Source organism: Callithrix jacchus, chromosome 7, assembly GCF_049354715.1.
Source record: "Callithrix jacchus isolate 240 chromosome 7, calJac240_pri, whole genome shotgun sequence".
In the NCBI taxonomy this organism is placed as follows: domain Eukaryota; kingdom Metazoa; phylum Chordata; class Mammalia; order Primates; family Cebidae; genus Callithrix; species Callithrix jacchus.
The window spans coordinates 123,552,723-123,574,507 of record NC_133508.1 but is presented as its reverse complement, the minus strand read 5'-3'; the positions used below and the strand labels follow the sequence as shown (position 1 = coordinate 123,574,507).

Genomic DNA, 21,785 nt, shown 5'->3' with positions numbered 1-21,785 from the left:
CTAGAGACAACTGATTCTGACATTTAGTGCCCAGGGGCCAGGATGTTAAATGCTCTATAATTCTGCACACTGAAGAATTATCCCATTTCCTTCTTTGAAAACTGGACAGATCTTCATTTTGCTTCTGGTGGCTTAGATGTGCCATTTTTCTAAAGTAAAGAGAAAAGGTAGGCCAACTCAAAAAATCTCTAGGAAGGTGATTCCATCACTGACTAGTTTCAACATCTGGGAATGTCATGCTAATGAAGTAGGTAATAATTATATTGCTAATACGTAAATCCTTTTCTTAACTGATAAACCTTCTAAATATCTTAATTTACATTATAAACTTATACTTCAAAATTTATATTAAAGCTTATTTTAGACAAAATATAAAAACAATATGTTTTCATATACAAAATATGAAAACAAACTGGTCTTCAATATATCAAAAATATTACTTTGAAAAAATTTTAAGAAGTCTTGTGCATAATAGATTCTCAGTAAATACTTGTTCAGTAAATGGATGAATGATGAAAGAAAGAAACACCCAATATGTGTTAATTGTTATCATTACTGTTTCTGGGCCTTTTGATTTATAATTACTGGCCTTCCAGTTATTGCCTTCCAGTGTGTTTGTTTTTCTATAGAATGTAGACAGGAGGCACAGCTCTTTAGGTGGATCTGCGGAGCGTTATTTGAGCTATTTATTGAGTGTTTGCTGTGCTCCAGATACTATCAATCAAGGCCCTAGAAAAACAGCCATGAACAAAAGCAGATAAAAATCCCTACCTCATGGAGTTCACATTCAAAATGGATAAGCCACTAGTAACACTTTTTTATCTTTGTGGACAGTAGCAGTGTTTGAAGGCTGATGGGGTGACCTCTATGAAGTAGCTATGGTGGCACACATTTGTAGCCCTAGCTACTGGGGAGGCCGAGGCAGGAGGATCCCTTATGCTCAGGAGTTGGAGGCTGCAGTGAGCCATCTTGATCGCACCACTGCACTTCAACCAGGGCAAAAGAATATTAAAAAAATGGAAAGTTCGGTAAAAAGAAAAGAAATTATCTTAATTATGAAATATTGTTTAAAAATAGTTGTAACATCTTTTAAAATGTTAAGTTGAAACTTCCACTATGTGTATATAAAATGATAGCAGTATAGATACTTTAAAATGTTCTTATTCAAAGTTGTCTAGTTACATTATTTATTTATTTCAATAGTTTTTGCAGGACAGGTGGTTTCTGGTTACCTGGATAACTTCTTTAGTGGTGATTTCTGACATTTTGATGTACGCATTACCCAAGCACTGTACACTGTGCACAATGTGTAGCCTTTTATCCCTCACTCTTCTCCCTCCCTTCCCCTCAATTCCCAGAGTGCATTATATTATTCTTATGCTTTTGCATTTTCATAGCTTAGCTCCTACTTACGAGTGAGAACATATGATATTTGGTTTCTCATTGCTGAGTTACTTCACTTAGAATAGTGGTCTCAACTTCATCCAGGTTACTGCAAATGCTATTATTTTGTTCCTTTTAATGGCTGAGTAGTATTCCATGGTGGATATGTACCACACTTTCTCTATCTACTCATTGGTTGATAGGGATTTAGGCTGGTTCCATATTTTTGCAATAATGAATTGCACTGCTATAAACATGCATGTACAATTTTCTGTATTTAAAGTTTCATGCTTTTTGGATGACTGCTTCCTTGTTTATAATGTATTTGTGTTTAGAGTTCTGAACAAAACAAAAATGTTTTGAAATTATAGGATGAGTACTTTTATGTATTCTTTAGGAAGCCAAGTTGTCTGAAACAATTTCAGCTTCCAATGCCTGGAAAAGTCATTATGAGAAAATTGTAATAGAAAAAACTGAATTGGAAGTACAGATTAAAACCACGAAAAAGTAAGAAGAAATTTAGAATCTTTTATTATTTAGTAAGAGTTTTCATTTTTTCTTTTAACTCTTTGAATTGTTTGTATTTTGATTTTTTTAGATTATATATGGTAAAGGTGCTACTTAGTGATTTGATATTTTCCTATTTATAATTCTATAAAGTTTTCTTACTCTACTATTAAAAATAATTAAAATGATTGCTCATTAAAAGTGAATTGGTGTTCACATTTGGAAATTTTAAACTCGTAGATTATCATTCATTATTTCAGTATGCCATCTATTATTTGTAGTAAATGTTAATATTTACTCTGTCATAAATGGAGGTGATGTTCTCTTTTAAACAAAAATGTGTAAAAAATATATTTAAAAATTTATAACACCTGTTTTGAAAATCCTAAAAATTATTGTTCCCTAATTAAAGTGACTTAAATGCATAACAAAGAAAATGAAAAGTAAAAATGCATGTAGTTTATTATTTGAAATGTATCACTGATAACACAATAATGAACCCTATTTGATTTTAAGTGTTTTCTGTGTCTTCTCTTCAGTTTTGTCATCGAAAACTACCATATATAATCATTTCTAAAGATTAGTTGTTACTGCCTTGTCCCTAAAATTGTGTGTATATTTGTGCATGTGTATGAGAGGAAGAGAGAGATGTGCATACTTGTGGATAACAGTTTAGAAGTTTTATTGAACAGCAAAGAGCATGTTGTATAATTTTTCTTCAGTATCATCAGTGGGTGATTGTTTCTAATGATTTGCTTTGGTTGTACCCTTTTAGATTATGACTTCCTATTTTTGTTGTTCTATGAATTCTGTTTATTTTTTGTATATTCTCTATTTGAAACAATACACCCTACCAAAGTGATTTCAGAAACACACTTAAAATATGTTGAGTAAAAATTTTTGTGACTTTTATAAAATATTTCATTCATTTTATAAAGGCAAATCATTAATCTTTTGGAAGATTTGAAGAAAATGGAAGACCATGGAAAAAATTCATGTGAAGAAATTCTTAGAAAAATTCACTCAATTGAATATGAAAATGAAACTCTGAATCTTGAGAATACAAAATTAAAGGTACTATGTATGTATGTTTGTGCAGGCATATATTATGTAATCACCATAGTCTACTTAATAGAAGTAGCTTGAAGAAAGAGTAGGTTTAGAACACTGCTCTTGTCTTTTATGCTTGTCAGGTTATATTTTCAGCAGTACTAAATAAGATTTATGAAGTTGACTCTTTGCCTCAACTTTTAAAATAAATGATTTATTATCCAATTTTAGCAGTTAAATGAATTATCCAAATTACGTTAACTTTAGTACATAAGATTATTTCTAAGTGTCATGGTTACCATAGGATATAGTCTCAGGCCTGGTCTGTTTGAAACCAGAAAGTATGTTCTTGACTGCTTTATAACCAGAAAGAATTTTCCAACTTACTCAAATCCAACAGGTAATTGCTTTCCATAAGTACCAGAGGAGAGACGGGGGCTTTTAAACTTTCTGAGAAAAAAAAGATATTTGAGTTTACAGTCAACCAGAGATATATATAACGACCAGATGGAACTTGAAAGATGATGGCATGATTTTCACTTCCACAATAATACTTTTAGAGGACAGAAAATAGAAGACAGAAAAGAATCTTTTTAAACCATGAAATAAAGTTTGTGTGCACAGGATAAATAATATATTAGTAGCTAGAGTACATTTTAGAGTAACTTGTAAAATAAGCATCTAACATTGTTTTGTTGTATTTATAACAGTTTAATTCAATCACTGTATTTAGAATTAACTAAATGATAATACATTTATTCTGTGTATTAAGATGTTCTTAATACATGTTAAGTTCCTAAAAGATATTGCAGATATGTTTCGTGATCCTTGAGAGAAAAGATCTTTAATGATAAAAGAGAAGAGAAGATCTAAGGCTTTTTTTTTCTGAGTTAAGGTTTGTTTTTGTTTGTTTGTTTGTTTTGCATTAGAAATGCACTTGGAAACATAATTACTGGCTGTTTAGAATTATACAGACATATAAAAACAGCAGTGGGTTTTAAAAAATGACTGTTTATGAGAAAAAATATACATAGTTTAAAAATTATCACCAAAGGAAATTATTTTAATAAAATGATAGCATTCCAGGCTTTAAGGTTCTGAATTGCTTTTTTATTTTTTTTCCAGGTGCGGTTAAATGCCTTTTTAAAAGATTGCTTTTTCGAAGGAAACTGGGGATACATCCAAATATCTTTTACTCTTTCTAAACCCTTATTTCACTATATGTCTAAAATGTCATGGGCTGGAAAGAGAATTTTATCCATTGTAGGTCGTAGCATATTTTCCCAGGAGCCAATCTATAGTCTACATACTGATTTGTCTTTGCGACAGATAGACAGTGTTAAGCAGTACAATGTATAGTAATTATAGGTTGTTTATTATATATTGCAGAAGACAACAGATTGCCCAAGCCAAAAAGATTCTTTCCCATTGTAGATTTATAAAGTTGATAACTTTTCTCATCTTGATGTTGAGTTTTAGTCTCCTTTAGACCAATGGGACAAGTCTAGGCTCACAAATCTCAAGCCTGTTTTGTTCCAAATGGAAAGACTCTTATTAGTTTGAAGTGGAGGACTTGAAATTGCCAGTCCTGTTGGCTGTGTTCATTCAGGAGCGAGTGGAGGAAATAGTAATCTAAGTCATATACATCATAGAAAGTAGCAAGGTCTTCTTTTCTCACCTGTAATGTATTTAGTAATACAATTATTTTGACTACGTTTTGTTAGGAAAGATTTTAAAAAATCAAAATTGCAATTTACTTTAATACTATTTTTTTAGCAGTGACATTATTCTGAATTAGAACTTTTTCCTTCAAGAAATTTTGTAAGTCCTTTATAGTCCTTCAAGAAATATGAACTTCTTGTGTTTTCTTAATAAAAGAAGTTCAGTTATTCAGTGAACATAGTTCCTCCAACTTCTAACAGTTTATTCAGTGTTATCTTTCGAGTGACCAATATATACTCATTACAGTAAAATTGGAAACTGTAGAAATATAGAAAGAAAAGAACAGAATGATCACTGATCCCATATTTCTTGGAGATAACCGTATTTGGTAATACTTCTGTTTTTTTCATAGTTGTCATTAAAATAATGTCTTGCCTTGTTCACTTTAAAATGGAAACAGATGTGATATGTATATAACATATAAACTCTTTATAAGCATCTTTTTAAATTACTCTGTAATATATATTCCATGTAGAAATGTTAGGACATTCCCTCTTTGTTAGTCATTCAGGTTATTCCCAACATTTTTAACATTTAATAATAATAATGGTCTGATGAATTTTTTTGTACATAAACTTAGCTTATATTCCCATGTAGAATTATTGAGTCAAAGAATATGAACATTTTGAATGTTCTTGATATGCTTTGCTACATTTCTTCTAAAAACGTATTTTATTGCCATTAATTCTCTATACCCCATCAGCACAGGAAATGAAATGTATTTTTTTACTTATAGTGTCTGCTAATTTGGCAGGTAAAAATGAATTTCTATTAGCAATAATCACACCTCAGATAAACCTCATTGGCTACGATACTGCCACTGCACAAAGCTTGAATTTCTAAACAATTTCTATTTTTAGTCTGATGGTTTTCTGCATATCTCTAAATTATATACTTATGCTACTATTCCTTGATTTATCAAATTTAGTCAATTATATTGACTTTCTAATTAGTAGACCACTAACATAAATGATAATATAAATACGAATGCAACTAAAAAGACATGTTAAATTCCTAGTAAATACTACAACAAACATATAACTTTATCCTTTTTAAAAAATAAGTGAAGGTAGCTTGATATAGGAAGATAAAAGAGTTAATATTTTTACGGACATAAGGGCAATATACAATAAGCACTTCCAAGATAGGGCTCATGACCAAAGAGAAGAAAGAGGAGGAGGAACATGAGTATATGGGCTTTATGTAGAGTGCTCTGTGTAGAGACCTCTGTGACTTGCTGTGTTCAGCTGTGTTTGTGCACTTTGTATTCAGCTGATGTTTTTTATGTGGTTCAGACAATTAACAAACTAGAAAAAATTACGTCTGAACAAAAATTAGTTCTTTGCTATATATCATTCCCCTGCTTACCAACACCGCTAAGATGAGCTTCACTAGACAGAAAAGTGAAACATAGGACAGATTATATATCTTCACCTTTTATTTGGAAAATAAGGATATTTTCCAACTACCTGTTCTTCCCATGTTCACTTTGCAATTTCCTTTTACATTGCCAGTATTGTTAAATTGACAAGTTGTTCTGTAACCCAAAGTGCTCTTTTTATAGACTGATTCTAAATATTAATAACTTTTATAGTTGTTTTTTCACTGCACAGTCAAGTAATATGTTTATAATTTTCTTTTAATTTTACAACTTTTAAATTTTTCCTGGAGTTTCCAAAAACCCTGCTTGTTGTACTCTTTGCCCTTATCATAGTTTTTGTGTTTTTTTTTTCTTCTTCTTGAAATTCTTCATCCTATCTCTATTCTCTGAAGAACCTATTTTCCCAGATTTCTTCTACTTGGGACCTTCTGTCTTCTTGTTTCATCTGAATGAGTTGGTCTCTAGGCCTGCTGCCCAGATGCCATGCTGGAATTTTCTTGATTGCTATCCTGGTTCCACTGTTTCCTTGATCCCACATCCTGTTTCTTCTTCTTCTTTTTACTGGAATAGATCTGCAAATAGTATTTCCTTAAGAAAAAAAAATGAGAAGTAAACATTAAATGGTCTTACATGTCTAAAAATGCCTTTATTCTGTCCTCATTTTGATTAATGGTTTCAGCTGGGTATAGCATCCTAGATTCAAAGTAATTTTTTACAGAGAACTTTGAAGGCTTTGCTCCATGGGGTTCTATAAGTCAGAGTTGCTGGTAGAGAAAATCTGCCACCATTCTGATACTTATTCCTCTGTAGTGACATTTTTTATTTTTCTTGAAATTTTCAAGAGATTTCCCATATCCTTGGTGTTTTGAAACTTCACACACATCTAGTTGTGTCTTTAGTCCTTTGTGCTAAGAACTTTGTAGATCTTGTAAATCCAAAGACTCGGTTACTTTACCTCTGAGAAATTATTTTATATTATTTCTTTGGTAATGCTCTCTCCTGCCCCTTTCCATTTTCTCCAGTCTCTCTGTCTGGGTGTACTACTGATTGTATTGTTGACTTTTTGGACCTCCTAAATGGATACTCTGTCTTCAATTTCTGGCTTTTGTTTAATTTTGGGGGCAGACTTCTTTGGTCATTATCTTCTAATCCATCTTTTAAAAGTTGAATTTCCAAGAATTTGAAAAAGTGTTCCCCAAGTGTTCCTATCATCAAGTATCTAAAAATACCTATAAGGATTTTTCTTTTTTCTCTTTTCTTTTCAGTGTTTCAATTTATTTGTTTCCTCCTGGCACTTTTTTTTTTCTTTTTTCTTTTTGAGACAGTCTTGGTCTTTTGCCAATGATGGAGTGCAGTGGTGCTTTCAGAACTCACTGCAGCTTTGACCTCCCAGGCTCACGTGATCTCCCACCTCAGTCTCCCAAGTAGCTGGGGCCACAGCACATGCCACCACCTGCCTAATCTGTGTGTGTGTGTGGAGGTGGGGTCTCACTATGCTGCTGAGGCTTCTGGCCTTTTGAACTCCTCAGCTCAAGTGATCCTCCCACCTTGGCCTCCGAAAGTACTGGGATTACAGGTGCAAGCCACTCTGACATTTAAGAATTTACAAATGAGACAATAAAAAGACTAGCAAAACAAGAGAAAACTAAATGGATATGTGGATTGTTCTCATCACTTGATTGGTTTCACTTCACTTTTCTCAACTATGGGGAAACTAGCAGTTTACTGGTAGTCCCTAAAAAAATGCCAAAATACAAATGACCCGTCTTTGCTCTGGGTCACCAACACCATCCATCTGTTCTTCCCAAACAGTTAATTCAAGTTCTTTAGAGAAGGACTTCTCTTATTTTTGTTTGTTAGGAAGTAAACTCCTAGTTTCAGGTGTTCTGCCTTGAGTGTGTGAGTAGGGGGTAGAGGGTAATGGTAGTCAGCTGTTCTATTCATCAGCTTTGAATTAATCCTTTTTAAATCTAAGACTCACTCTTGCTCTTAACCCTGTGCCTCTCTAGATTCAGCAGGTGGATGAACTTCCTTCTTAGCTAAAGATGCTCCTGATTCATTTCTCCAGGAGCATTAAAAATATTTTGTCCTTTGATGGCCCTTGGTCTGTTTTTCTTATTAAGTTGATTTATAAACATCTTATTCCTTTATATTAGTTTGGTCTTGGGAATGAAGGGAGATTTTAAAATGTGCTTAGTGCTCCAGCAGAAGACTCCTTAAACCTAGGATATTCTCTCTGATAGGGCACATTACTAACTTTTCCCCATTTTTTACTCTGTTTTATTCTCTCTATATTAATTTTGCGGGTAGAACTTCATTATATTTACTTGTTTGTATAATTTGTCTCCCTCTGAGTGCTGTTCTTCCCTCCATCCTCCACATACCAGGGCCAGGGATTGTTTTATCCTCCCATTACTTCTAGTGCCTAGTACTGTGCCTGGAATATATTAGTCATTTAATAAATGACTCTGGAGAGTAGCAACCGTAATGGTTACTATTTGTCAATTACCATTAATGTAGGAGGCACTTGATAAGTGCTTTACATTTTTTTTTTACTTCTAATTCTCATGTAATACTATAATAGATCCTTTTTCTTAATTATGGATGAATGCATTGAAGCTCAGAGAGATTAAATAACTTGCACAAGATCATGCAACTAGTTTAGTGGCAAAGCCAGAATTAGAATTTGGAAGAAGACAGGAAAAGAATACTAGACACAATCTTGTTCACATTTTATATTTAGAAATTTGATTTGTCTCACATCTTAAGTTATATAAAGTTTGCCAGAAAATGTATTGGAAAATTCCAGAAAACAAAATACACTAGCACCTCTAGGGAAGTATTTTAAATATTTCAGCAAGTCTTATATCAGTTAAGATTCAGCTTCACTGTATATAACAGAAAAGCCAAATTAAGTGGCTTAAGTAAAATAGAGATAGTTATTATGCAGAAAAAGTCCAGAGTTGGCACTTCAAAGTTGATGTGGCTCTTTAGCTTTTTAGCTTTCTGTTCTGCCATCCCTAGGTCATGACCCTCATTCTCATGATCTAGAATAGATGCTGGAGCTTCAGTCATTGTAGTCAAGTTTCAAGCAATAGGATGGAGGCAAACAAAAATGCATTACCTCCCTTTAAAAAATAATTTCCTCCCTTTTAAGGAACCTTCCCCAAATTCCCATATGACTTGACTCTTTTACTTATTTAGGCACATGACCCCCACGTAGGTGAAAGGGAGACCAGGGAATGTAGTCTTACAGTTATTCTGAGCGCTAGACAAATATGAATACTCATTATCTGCAATTGTTTCATATTTTCTGCCTCTACTCCTATAGTTTTTCTATTCTTATACTTTAGAATGCTATTTTTTTCAGTATCTAAATCCTACCTTTCCATTAAAATTTAGCTCTAATGCTACTTCCTCCCAAATTCTTCCTCCCAAATTCCTTCCAAATTCTTCTCAATGAATCTCTCCTTGTAAACTCCTATCTTTATGTACACACAGGTTGCCCAGGGATGGTGTGACATATACTTAATTCTCAATGAATATTTATTAAATGAATGCTTAAATTGCTCTATTTGGAAAGAAGAAGCAATTTTATAATGTTTATTTTCTTATTGAAATCCTTCAGAGAGAAAGGATTAGAAAAATATTAATTATAAACTAGTTTTTGATAAAATGATGGAATTATATAGACTACAAAAGTCATTGAGTTAAAGTTTGTATCTTAGCATATCCTATTAAGAATTAAGAAATGTATTTTTAATGCATTATTTTCTGGATTTTTAAGGAAAACATCTATGTTTGGCATATGTTTTTTGCAGTGTAAATGCAGTTTTTTTTGCAGCCTAGATGTTTGTGTTTTATTACTTTTAGTTACTTTAGAATAGTTTTAGATTTTAAAGTTGCAAATGAAAAATAAACTGTGAATACTGCTTCCAAGGCCCAGCAATCTCCTCTATTAGACACAACAGAAAGTTTATTTGGAAGGTTAAAAAGTCGTATTTGTTTCTTATAGAAAGTTAGAAAAAACAGAAAAGCACAAAAAAAATTAAGTCATCTGTGATCTCATAACTGAAAGATAACTGAAGTTAATATTTTAGTATATATATAATTTTTGATTTTATTAATGTCTATATTAATGTACATATTAGTTAAAAGTAATATATATGCTACTTCCAGTTTTTACTATTGTAAATAAATGTTTTTTGAGTCTTTTTTGCTTATCTGTTTTCTTAGGATATATTTACTTGTATGGTCAAAAGACAGACTCATTTTTAATATTGTGCTATATTTCCAAAGTGCCTATCATAAATGTGTATACCATAAGTAAAACAGTCCCTATACATTTTCTAATATTAGGTAATTAAAAGTACTAATTTTAAAGCAAGTCTCTCCAAATTTTATAAGTAATCTCATTTAGTCTTGTGGCTTTACATACCATCTATGTGCTCTAGGCTCTCAAATTTATACCTCTAATCTAACCTTGCCCCTGAATTCCAGACATATATTCTGCTGCCTGCTTGATATCTCCACTTTGAAATTTAATATGTGTTTTAAAGCTGTCATGTCCAAAATGGAGCTTTTGATGTTTCTCAAAATAGTTATTTCTACAGTTTTTCTCATCCCAGTCAATGGAAAATCATCATTTCTCTCACACGCTGCTTCCATTCTGTCATCAAATCTACCTCAAGTATATTAAGAATTTGACCACTTCTTACTAGCCACCACTGTTGTTACCCTAATTGAAGCCTCCATCATCTCTCATTGTTATTGTGACCTCCTGACTATTCTCCTTGCTTCAGCCCTGGCCTCTGCAGGCAGCATTCAGTATAGCAGTAGAGTTGTTTTTATAAAAATGTAATCAGATCATGTCACTCCCCTGCTCAACCCCGCCCGCCTCAGAGATATCTTGGTCAATAAATACCTACAAGGCGTTATAGCATCTAGTTTTCTATTACCTCTCATTCTTCTACTCTCATCTCCTTCCATTATTCCCCTTTTCTCTCTTATTTCTGCTCCACTGGGTCTCTTGTTTTCCCCTAACTTGCTAGGCCTCCTCCCGCTGTTGCCTTTTTCCCTTAAGGGAATATTTTTCCCTTAAACAGACATACTTCTGTCAATTTTACTCAAAAGTCTCTTTCTCAGGAGGCCTTCCCTCACATGTCATTCTTAGCTGCTTTTGTGTTTGATATATTTTACTGCTTATTCTTGTTTTTTGTCTGTCTGCCCGCCCCTCCAGTATGTAAGCTTTGTGAAGGAAGGGCATTTTGTCTGTTTTGTTCATTAACAGAAACTTCAGTGCCTACAACATTTTAAAAAATAACTAGTGAACGTATTGGCTCCTGTATTCATTGATCATTCACATTTATGCTTTTTTGACTTACCTACTCATTATCTTTTCTATTTGTCTTTTGTCCTAATTAATATATAACTATATATTAAGTATACTAATCTTATAATTGTTTTATTTTTCTAGACAAATGCCATTTGACAAGACATCCAATTTGTCATTTGCCAATAATTTTTTCATATTTTGTTTGTATTGGAAAGCTATGAAATTTTGGAGAGAGATACACTCACATTTTTTAAAATGGCTTCTTTTGAGAGTGCTCTCACAGTTGTACACGTCTTGTAAGCAGAGACATTGTTCATGTAGACCGCCTTTTCAAGTATGCTTGATTAGTAGATATCCTTGGAATATGATAATTGTGCCTCCCATAGGAGCATGGGTAGACATGCTCACTGCCTGCTGTAAGAAATTTGGGTTTCCTAAACTCAGGTTTCTTCCTCTGTAATACATTTGACTGCACATGCAGTTACCACCTGGCCTCTTTGGGTTGCTCTGTGAAAATTGAGGCTCAGGAAACTGATACCATTGCTGACAGTCTTGCTACTCCTATTGCTGTGGGTACTAAGTCCCCTGCATCTGATTCAGGAATCTTGTTCCTTCTGCTAGCATCCATGAAACTGCAGTAGGCTAACTAGTAAGCTTGCAAGGAAGATAAAATCTCAGACTTTTAATTTCTCTATATCTTCTTTTAATTTTATGCTCTTTAGGATTTTTGCTATTCTGAAAAGAAATAAAGTTTTACCAAATTGTCTGAAAATTTTTAAAGTTTTTAGTTGATTCATTTGATGCTTCTTTAGTGTTGGGTTGAAGCAGGTAGTTAACCTATTTTTTTCTAATAAACAGTTGTCTTATTGCCATTTATTTAGTGGTCCATGTTTCCTCCACTGATTTAAAAATCTAACCTTTATCATGTACTAAGTGTAATTTTTGTCTATTTTTCTTTTTTATTAACTTCTATATTCAAATGTTAGTATCTTAATAATTTTAATTCTTTATACATTTTAATATCTACTGAGTACTGAGATTTTTTCACCTAGTATTCCTTTCAAAATGGTGTCACTCTTAACTATTTAGTCATTAACTTTTTGAAATTTCTAAATTTTAGATGGTAATTGCATGCAATCAAAAATAATTATTAACTTTGTTAATATATGAGTTATGTTTTTATAATAATTCCTTAGCACTAGAATATAAATGTATTCTAATGACTTATAAAATCTATTTATATCTTTTTTGCTAGACTACACTTGCTTCTTTGAAGGATGAAGTTGTTTCTGTTGAAAATGAACTACTAGAATTGCAAGAAGTAGAAAAAAAACAGAAAACCCTTATTGAAATGTATAAAACTCAGGTGACTACTGCATTTATTGTAGTGTTTACTAAAATTGGTAGACAATTTAAAACACTATTTGTTTGCAGTCTAAATAAACAGAACTGAAGAGAGGTGGGGCTATTATTGTGGGTTATAAAATGTGTCAAATATTTCTTAAGGTCTCAGATATCTTTATAAATAGATGATTCTGCTGTTTCCTGATTAAAACACTGCATATGGATATACTGGATATTCCTAAAAGTAGATTTAAAATTAATTACATAGGTATAATGTGACCCTTAATGTATTCTTATTAATCTCACTTTTTTTGTCCTCTTGTATATTTAATAGTATTGATTTAGATTAACGACTCCCTTCTAGGGTCATTAAAGTTCATTACGCCTCCTTTCTCAATAAATAAAGTATAATTCAGATTTATTCACATGAAAGACCAAGAAAAGGACATATGACAATATATATGAAATCGAGCATGTGTTCAGTGGTAATTTATAGAAAACTTTTATTTTTTAGAAATGTAGTATTCAAGAAAAAACTTCATGAGAAAGATGGAACTTATGCAGGTCCTTCCATAATGGGTAACACACTGGTCAGTAAGGAAGAGTTTGTATTAAGGAATAATGAACTGTCTGGGTGTAGTGGCTCACACCTATAATCCCAACACTTTGGGAGGCCAAGGTGAGTAGATCAGTTGATGTCAGGAGTTTGAGACCAGCCTGGCCAACATGGTGAATCCCTGTCTCTACTAAAAATACAAAAATTAGCCACATGTGGTGGCATGTGCTTGTAGTCCTAGCTACTCAGGGAGCTGAGGCAGGAGAATTGGTTGAATCCAGGAGGTGGAGGTTGCAGTGAGCCAAGATTGCACCATGGTGCTCCCAGCCTAGGCGACAGAACAAGACTCCATCTCCAGAAAAAAAAAAGAATAATGAACTAAGGATGAAAGCTTAAGGGGAACAAAGTGTAGGCAAGTAGGAAGAGGTTGCATCTAGAGTTGAGACATCCAATTAGAATATTTCAGCCATCCAGGTCTGAGGTAGGAATGGAGGTTGTGGTGGACTGTGGAACCTGTTATTCATCAGGGTCTTCCAGCTGGTTATTTGAGTTTAATCTCCCAGCAGGAATACTGTGGTTGAGTTGCCATATTCTGAGTGCAGGGCCTATAATATTTTTTTAGCAGATTTGATTTGGTGGAAAAAACAGCTTAAATGGAAGCTAGTTTGGACCAGAGACTGAGTCTCTGAAGTGACATTGATCTGCAAATTAAGATCTTTGTAGTCTTCAAAGCTCAAGTAAAGAGTCTAGAAATACTGATAAGAGAAGACAGGTAAATCAGATAAACATTGTGGGGTAGAGCACTGAGTGATTCCATATTTAAAGAACGAATAACGTTAGATGAACCAATCAACGATATTGATAGGAAAATAATGACTTGTTTAAAATGAAATTTTAAATTTTAGATTTTTTTTCATTATTCTAAAAGTAAGACATGTTTCTCTAACAGTATACTTTATTTTCAGGTACAAAAGTTGCAAGATACAGCTGAAATAGTAAAAAGCAGATGCGAAAATTTGCTACGTAAAAGTAACCAAATAACAAAAACCAAAAATAAATATGTAGAGAAGGTACGTTTGGAATTTCAAATAAAGTAATATTTATGTGTTTTTTACTTTATGAATAGTATGCAAATTTATTCATTTTGGTCATTTTCTCTAGTTCATACTTAGGTAAGAGCTCTTCTCAACCTCTGTAGGAGTTCATTTTCCAAGGGAATAATGTTTCTTCCAGGCTGGAAATGTTGTTCGTTTATGTGAATGTTTTTTCACTTTTTTCTTAACATTTGGAGAATAGCATAGATGTTTAATTTTTCTGATGCAACAGCAGACTTTAAATAGCTCAAAAATGATTATCAATTAATAGTATACAAACCTAAGTACCTAACATTTTTAATCTCACCCCTTTTTTCTGGTTCTAAATCTTTCACATCTAAAAAAGCAAAGCCAATATTATCTGCTAAATGCATTTTTGAAGAAAAATAATATCTTTTAAAAAATGATCATTTCCTTTCATTTGCTCTATTGCAACAGAATGAAGGGAAAGCCAGTGTTGGCAAGTTATGATGTTTTTGTGAATATTTTAAAGTTTTTAAATGAAACCGCATCCCTGTTTGGTTTTTTGTGTTATTTTCATAAGGAAGCAGTGAAAGTTGTAGGATGCTGATTCCTGGCAGCAGAGGTCATGGGATGTTAGTGGTCAGTTCCAACTGAATCTAGTAAGGTCACTCTCTTTGGGTTGCTCCTGTCTTAGGATTGAGACGTCAAAGTGAGGCAGCAATGTGAAGAAGAAGTCAGGCAGAGCAAGCATCCTCCAGTTATACAGATAAAGATAGCCCACTGAATGCACAACTTACTGCTTACATGGAATTACTTTTTACCTATTTTTAGCAGGCCAGAGAAGAAACCATTTCATGTCTTTTGGTCTCTTTTTCTCATGAGACATACCAATGCAAATGTCTCCTTTCCTACTAGGCAGCACTGTAAATAAAAGCATATTTTACAAACCTGTTCAAATGGCAGAAATGGCTGGAGCCTGTCTTTTTCAGATACTGTGAGGTCACGATGTTTTCTTACTGGTATTTAACAAGGAAACTATTTTTTAATGGAATTTTTCTTTTTCTTATTTCACTCTTTTAAGTCTCCTGGTTTTCTCATGGCCACTAAGATGTTTTAGGGACATTGAGAGGTCCTTTTTTCTGGTTTTATCTTTTATAATCAAGATTGCCACATACTATACAGAAACTATTTGGTGTTCCAATCTCAGGGAGAGTCTGGCTATTTTTTTGTTATCAGCAGTGTCACCATTTCTTAAGGTTGCTGGCTTTCATATCTCCACAACAGTGCTGCAGTGAGTAACTGCAGTAGCCAAAACAGATGAATGTAGATGAAATTAGAGAGATTTGTTGATAGTAACATTAATGGCCAAATTAAAGTCAAATGAGAGAACTGATGATAGTAGCTATTTTTAAATTATAAACAGTAGACCCCACCAGTTTTGGCTAAGATGAGTGAAGCAATCTACTCTAATTTAGGTAAGTATCTGAGTCATAAGATCAAATAACGAAAAGTGACAATTCCTTTAGAACTGATAGCTGGACAGTAGACAACTCCAGCTCTATTAGCAATGATTATTAGTGATAATCTATGCTTAAATATAATGTCAGGGTTTTAAAAGTTTGCTTTTAAAAATTAGTTAAACATCCACCCTGCCAGCTAATTTACCCTATTTATGTGCTCAAGAAACTTTTTGAAAACTAAAGTCTACCCCACTTTTTAGTTATACATTTTTATTTAACAGAATTTAAATTAATGTTTATTCAGTTGTCTTCTTATTTAAAACCATTATACCTAGAATACTTACATTACAAACATATCTGGTATTTAAGGTAATAAAAAATATTAATGCTGAATGTGATTTTGCACTTATTTCTCTACTGCCACAACTCAGATGAGAGGCCAGATGGAATCTCATCTGAAGGAGTTAGAGCATGTCGGCGATTCCTTGATGGCGGCCAAACGGAGGCTTCACGAGTGTCAGGAGAGTCTGCAGTGCTGCAAGGGGAAATGTGCAGACCAGGAACACACCATTAGGGAGCTTCAGGGCCAGGTGTCCAACAGTCCTGAGTTTTGCTAAATGGGTTTAAAGAATGCTTTGGAGTGATTTCACCAGTTGAGGGCACTCATGTCAGGGCTTGATTTTTAAATTCCCATCTACTTGGTTAAGCATCAGCGTCATGCAGATACTATAATATTATTTTGCAAACTATTCTTTAAGTGTTTTATGGAGAAAAATTGGTAATTTAAGTTTCTATTTTATTCATGCAAATCTATAGACATTTGAAGACATGGTAATAGAATGAAAGGAGAAAAATTATACTTACATATATGTTCCTTGATGTCAGGATAAGGTAAATTATTGAAATTTACATTACAATATTAGAATTTATGTAGAATTGTATGTTAAATTTTTGGGGATTATTTCCAGTCTGGATTTTCTTTTTCTATTATAATTTTTATGCCATCAGAATAGGCATCAGGTAGCCATCTCCTACTTCAATGCCTAACACATAGTAAGCACTCAATTTTTTTTTTTGAGACGGAGTTTCGCTCTTGTGACCCAGGCTGGAGTGCAATGGCGCGATCTCGGCTCACTGCAACCTCCGCCTCCTGGGTTCAGGCAGTTCTCCTGCCTCAGCCTCCCGAGTAGCTGGGATTACAGGCACACGCCACCATGCCCAGCTAATTTTTTGTATTTTTAGTAGAGACGGGGTCTCACCATGTTGACCAAGATGGTCTCAAGCTCTTGACCTCATGATCCACCCGCCTCGGCCTCCCAAAGTGCTGGGATTACAGGCTTGAGCCACCGTGCCCGGCCAATATTTTTTTAATTAATGAAATTTTTTTAAAGAAGCAGTTCAAGGATGGTGACAAGTCTTTTTTCTTTTATTTTCAAGACAGTTTTAGGAAGCATTTCCTGTCTATCTTCCAAATATAATCTGGATTTTAATTTTGCAGAAAGCCAATTTACTGCATTTTCTCACTTAATAAGTGGGAGCTAAATGATGAGAATGGAATGATTTCACCAGTTGAGGGCACTCATGTCAGGGCTTGATTTTTAAATTCCCATCTACTTGGTAAAGCATCAACTTCATGCAGATACTATAATATTATTTTGCAAACTATTCTTTAAGTATTTTATGGTGAAAAATTGGTAATTAAAGTGAAAAATTGGTAACAGAGAGGAACAACACACAAAGGGGCCTTTCAGAGGGTGGAGAGTGGGAGGAGGGAGAGGATCAGGAAAAATAATGAATGGGTACTAGGCTTAATACCTGGGTGATGAAATAATCTGTACAACAAACCCCCATGACACAAGCTGACCTATGTAATAAACCTGCATTTGTACCCCTAAACTTCAAATAAAAGTTACAAAAAGATAAAAATATGGAGAAAAAATTTTAGAGTTTAAATTCCTTAGAAGAGATTTTTCTAGGAAAATACCAAATGACATAGATTAGCCTAAATTACTAATTGAAATTATGAGAATTTTTTTCCCTTAAATCAAAGCTTCTTACATCATTCAAACCAGATTTTGAAGCAGCAAAAAAATACTCTGTCTTTGCATGGGTGAGTGTGACTTTGGTTGATTTATTTCATTTTGCTTTTCACAAAAATATGTTTTTTACTTGCAGTTTCAACTTCACAGATATTCCATTATTAATCGGTATTTTTAGATGAAACAGAAAACCATAAGAGAAAGCCTAGGTATCCAACAATAGGAGATTAGTACCACTTAAAATTTTCTATTTCAACTTAACAAAATAAATGTCCTTCTTTAATAAGGTTCAGATGTTTTAATTGCCATCAAAAATGTTTTTTACTTACAGTTTCAACTTCACAGATATTCAATTATTAATTAATATTTTTAGGTAAAACAGAAAACCATAAGAGAAACCCTAGGTATCCAACAATAGGAAATAATACTGCTTAAAATTTTTCATATTTCAATTTAATAAATGTCCTTTAATAAGGTTCAGATATTTTTGATTGCCTTCACAATATTTTAATTGCCATCATCCCGAATTTTTTTCAGTTGATTATTTTCCAACACAGGCTACATAGCTTCTTTAAATTTAACTAGGAATTTAAAACTTCCATTTTGACAATATACCATGTTCGTGGTGTCTTTCTGAGTAAGAGTAGTAACATTTATACCTTGTTGCTTGTGGTGGTTCTAACAAAAATTATGTGGATTTCTTTGGAAGTTGACTGTGAAGAAAATGACTAAGGAAAGTTTTTATTTTTTTTTTTCCTTTTAGGTTGATGGAAATCACAATCTTCTGATGAAGCTTTCTCTGGAAGAGGAAAACTATCTTATTCAGTTGAAGTGTGAAAACCTTCAACAGTAAGTATTAAATTATTTAACATTGGTGCTGCATATTTCTCTGCACACTAAAATTTTAAAACATACATTTTCTGTAAAAAGAAAATTAGAACAGATGGATTCAGAAAATAAAGAGCTTGAGAAGAAGCTGGCAAACCAAGAAGAATGTCTTAAGCACAGCAATCTTAAGTTTAAAGAGAAATCTGCAGAATATACAGCATTGGCCAGACAACTGGAAGCTGCTTTAGAAGAAGGAAGACAAAAGGTATATATGACCTTTACTTAGAAACTTTTTAATACATTTACCAAAGGGTCATCTTTTTAAACATCTTGCCAAACCTATAGTTATTGTTTTTTTCCTGATGACAGGGTGAAGGAAGAAACTACATTTTTGTTCTTTAACTATCTTCCCTTTCAAGCAAAACAGATATATTGCTGGGCTAGAGTTACTTCACTAGATAAATGGTAATGTGGCTGGGGAAAGGGCAGAGATGGAAGACACTTTGAAGACATAATCTCCTCCCATTCCTTTTTTATATACTACCAAATTGAATGTGAAAATAATTAAAAATTTTATTTTTGATCAGGATTCAGTGAGCTATAAAGTTCAAGTCCCTTTTGACAAATATTGTGACATAAATAAATACATACAATATTAAATTTCAGTTATAGCTATTAGGTTAGCATTCAACGAATACTTCAGTATCAGGCACTCTGCTAGTGCTAGAGATGCAAAGATAGAATAAGACCTGGCCTTTGCTCTCAGAACTCGCATAGTCTGGTAGGGTTCAGCCCAAGTGTATTTTGGAAATGTCAGGTGTGCTCTCAGATTCCTTCCCAAAGAGTTTAGAGTCCCAGAGGTATGTCTGTCCTCCCCTTTCCTGCTGTAGTGGAATATGGGGCTATCTGTAGTTTCTGCCCATATGAGAGAGCCATCACTGCCCTGTTACCATTGTCCACACTGAGGGGAAAGTGCCAAGGGCATTGATATTTGTCCTAAGTGCCCTTTCTCCCATAAGCTTCAGATCACATTGTCATCTCTCATGCATAATTGCACTTGGAATATATGCAGAAGAAATCTTTTTAATAACTTAGAACTGAGTTCATAGGAATTAGGTTAGAGGACAGTCTTTTCCACTAACCCCTTGTTTCTGGACCAATCCATGCCTCTACTCTCATTCTTGTGGCTCCAACCCAGCATTCTTACAAATAGGCTTCCACATATCTGATTCCTTGGATGAACATAACTAAGCTAGACATTCTGCTAAAATAAGTAGTCAGATAAATATGAAAATTCAAATTCAGACCTGTTTGGAAGTGAATGAATGAAGAACTAGTCTCTGTATTTGTGTGTGTGTGTTTGTAGGAAGTGTGTATACCAATTCCCACTCCCAATTCTATTAATCCAAGTGTATAATGAGCATTTAGTGAAAAATTTATGTTCCATCACTGCTCTTAGCACCCTGGTGAATATAAATGCTGTAAAAATGGTAATTGGTCTCAGTCTGTTTTAAAAATACACTGTTGGGGAAAACAGCTTCCTAAGTCATGGAGCAGTGAAAATATATACATCTCTTCCATCTCAAGCCAATTTTGCAGATATTTCATCCTGCAAAGATAAGTATAGTATATACTTAAGCTATATGTGCTTCTTCAAGAAAACTTCCTTAAACTTGGATATATACAAGTAATATCTATTTAGAAAAAAGAGGTACAATATAACTATGTCAAGGCTTTAAATCATATTTTAATGAAAGCACTTTAGTTATTTTACTCTTGATAAAAATTACAGGTTGCTGAAGAAATAGAGAAAACATCATCTAGAGAGAAGGCTTTACAAATTAAAATATCAGATCTGGAAACTGAGCTTAGAAAGAAAAATGAAGAACAAAATCAACTTGTTTGCAAAATGAACAGTGTAAGTATTAATATGGTTTAACATATTATCATAAAAAATAAATTAGCATTTAACGTTCTTACCATGTAAAGTACAAAGTGAGTGAATCAAGGCTATCGCTTTACTGATAATATTTTAAAAAGTAATATAAAACTTAAAAAATAAAAATATTATGCCAAATAATGTATTATTCTGCCTCCTTGGATGGCATGTATTGGATTGCCCTCAAATCTCATCAGGCTCTTTTCCTACATATTACTTTTGCAATGACAGGTACTTAATGAAAATTATAGATATAATCTTCATTTCATCTTGATATGAATTTTTCATTTTTTAAAGATAAACACAATTTAAACTATTATAAGTGAGCTTTACATTTGTCTTGAATAATGAATATTTTAGAAAGTTACAATTTTGTGTTAAATATTCAGTATTATTAGATCTGTATATGTGATGGATGCTTTAGTCCACTCAGCCATGAAATGAAAATACCAAATTGTCTGTGTTTAATTCGTCTTCTATTTTTTTTCCTGAATACTCATAAAATAGTCAATTGGCAGGCCGGGTGCAGTGGCTCAAGCCTGTAATCCCAGCACTTTGGGAGGCCGAGGCAGGTGGATCACGAGGTCAAGAGATCAAGACCATACTGGTCAACATGGTGAAACCCCGTCTCTACTAAAAATACAAAAAATTAGCTGGGCATGGTGGCGCGTGCCTGTAATCCCAGCTACTCAGGAGGCTGAGGCAGGAGAATTGCCTGAACCCAGGAGGCGGAGGTAGCGGTGAGCTGAGATCGCGCCATTGCACTCCAGCCTGGGTAACAAGAGCGAAACTCCGTCTCAAAAATAAATAAATAAATAAAAATAGTCAATTGGCATAGAATATTCTGAAAGCTAGCATTAGTCATAATTAAACTACCTAATAATTATCTATTAATGACATACAGAATAGATACTGTATTTTTTCCAGGATCCAGAGACTCCATGAAATTTACTGTTTAATTCCCAAGTGTCTAAAAAGTTGAAAACCTAAACGATTCAAAGGTTAAATGATTTTTGGCATGCACAATTTGAATGTATTGCCATCAAAAGTTTCAGTGACAACTTAATCAAACAAAACGTCCATCACCTTTAATTTAGTATAGACCTTCCATTTATATCTAGATATTTTTTAACTCACCATTAGAGTTTCTAATATTATAAAATATGTGTGCTGTTTTTTATGT

At 33.4% G+C, this 21,785-nt stretch overlaps 1 protein-coding gene and 1 pseudogene across 14 annotated transcripts in view; one reads left to right on the top strand and one right to left on the bottom strand.

Annotated features, from left to right (window-relative positions):
- The window catches only part of ODF2L (outer dense fiber of sperm tails 2 like), a 91,272-nt gene that overhangs the window by 33,291 nt on the left and 36,196 nt on the right, over nt 1-21,785 (top strand). For 7 of the 14 annotated variants that reach the window (XM_054236495.2, XM_009001627.4, XM_035252044.3 and 4 more), the window contains 8 exons: nt 1,781-1,890; nt 2,829-2,964; nt 12,634-12,744; nt 14,244-14,348; nt 16,228-16,386; nt 18,599-18,684; nt 18,766-18,928; nt 20,456-20,581. In XM_054236495.2, coding sequence (XP_054092470.2) covers nt 1,781-1,890; nt 2,829-2,964; nt 12,634-12,744; nt 14,244-14,348; nt 16,228-16,386; nt 18,599-18,684; nt 18,766-18,928; nt 20,456-20,581 — 996 coding nt within the window. Of the gene's footprint in view, nt 1-1,780; nt 1,891-2,828; nt 2,965-4,065; nt 4,991-5,242; nt 5,330-12,633; nt 12,745-14,243; nt 14,349-16,227; nt 16,387-16,612; nt 16,688-18,598; nt 18,685-18,765; nt 18,929-20,455; nt 20,582-21,785 lie in introns of all 14 variants that reach the window. The other 7 variants (XM_078332359.1, XM_078332360.1, XM_078332358.1 and 4 more) reach the window with 4 other exon arrangements.
- LOC118143292 (U4 spliceosomal RNA) lies at nt 5,325-5,494 on the bottom strand (annotated as a pseudogene).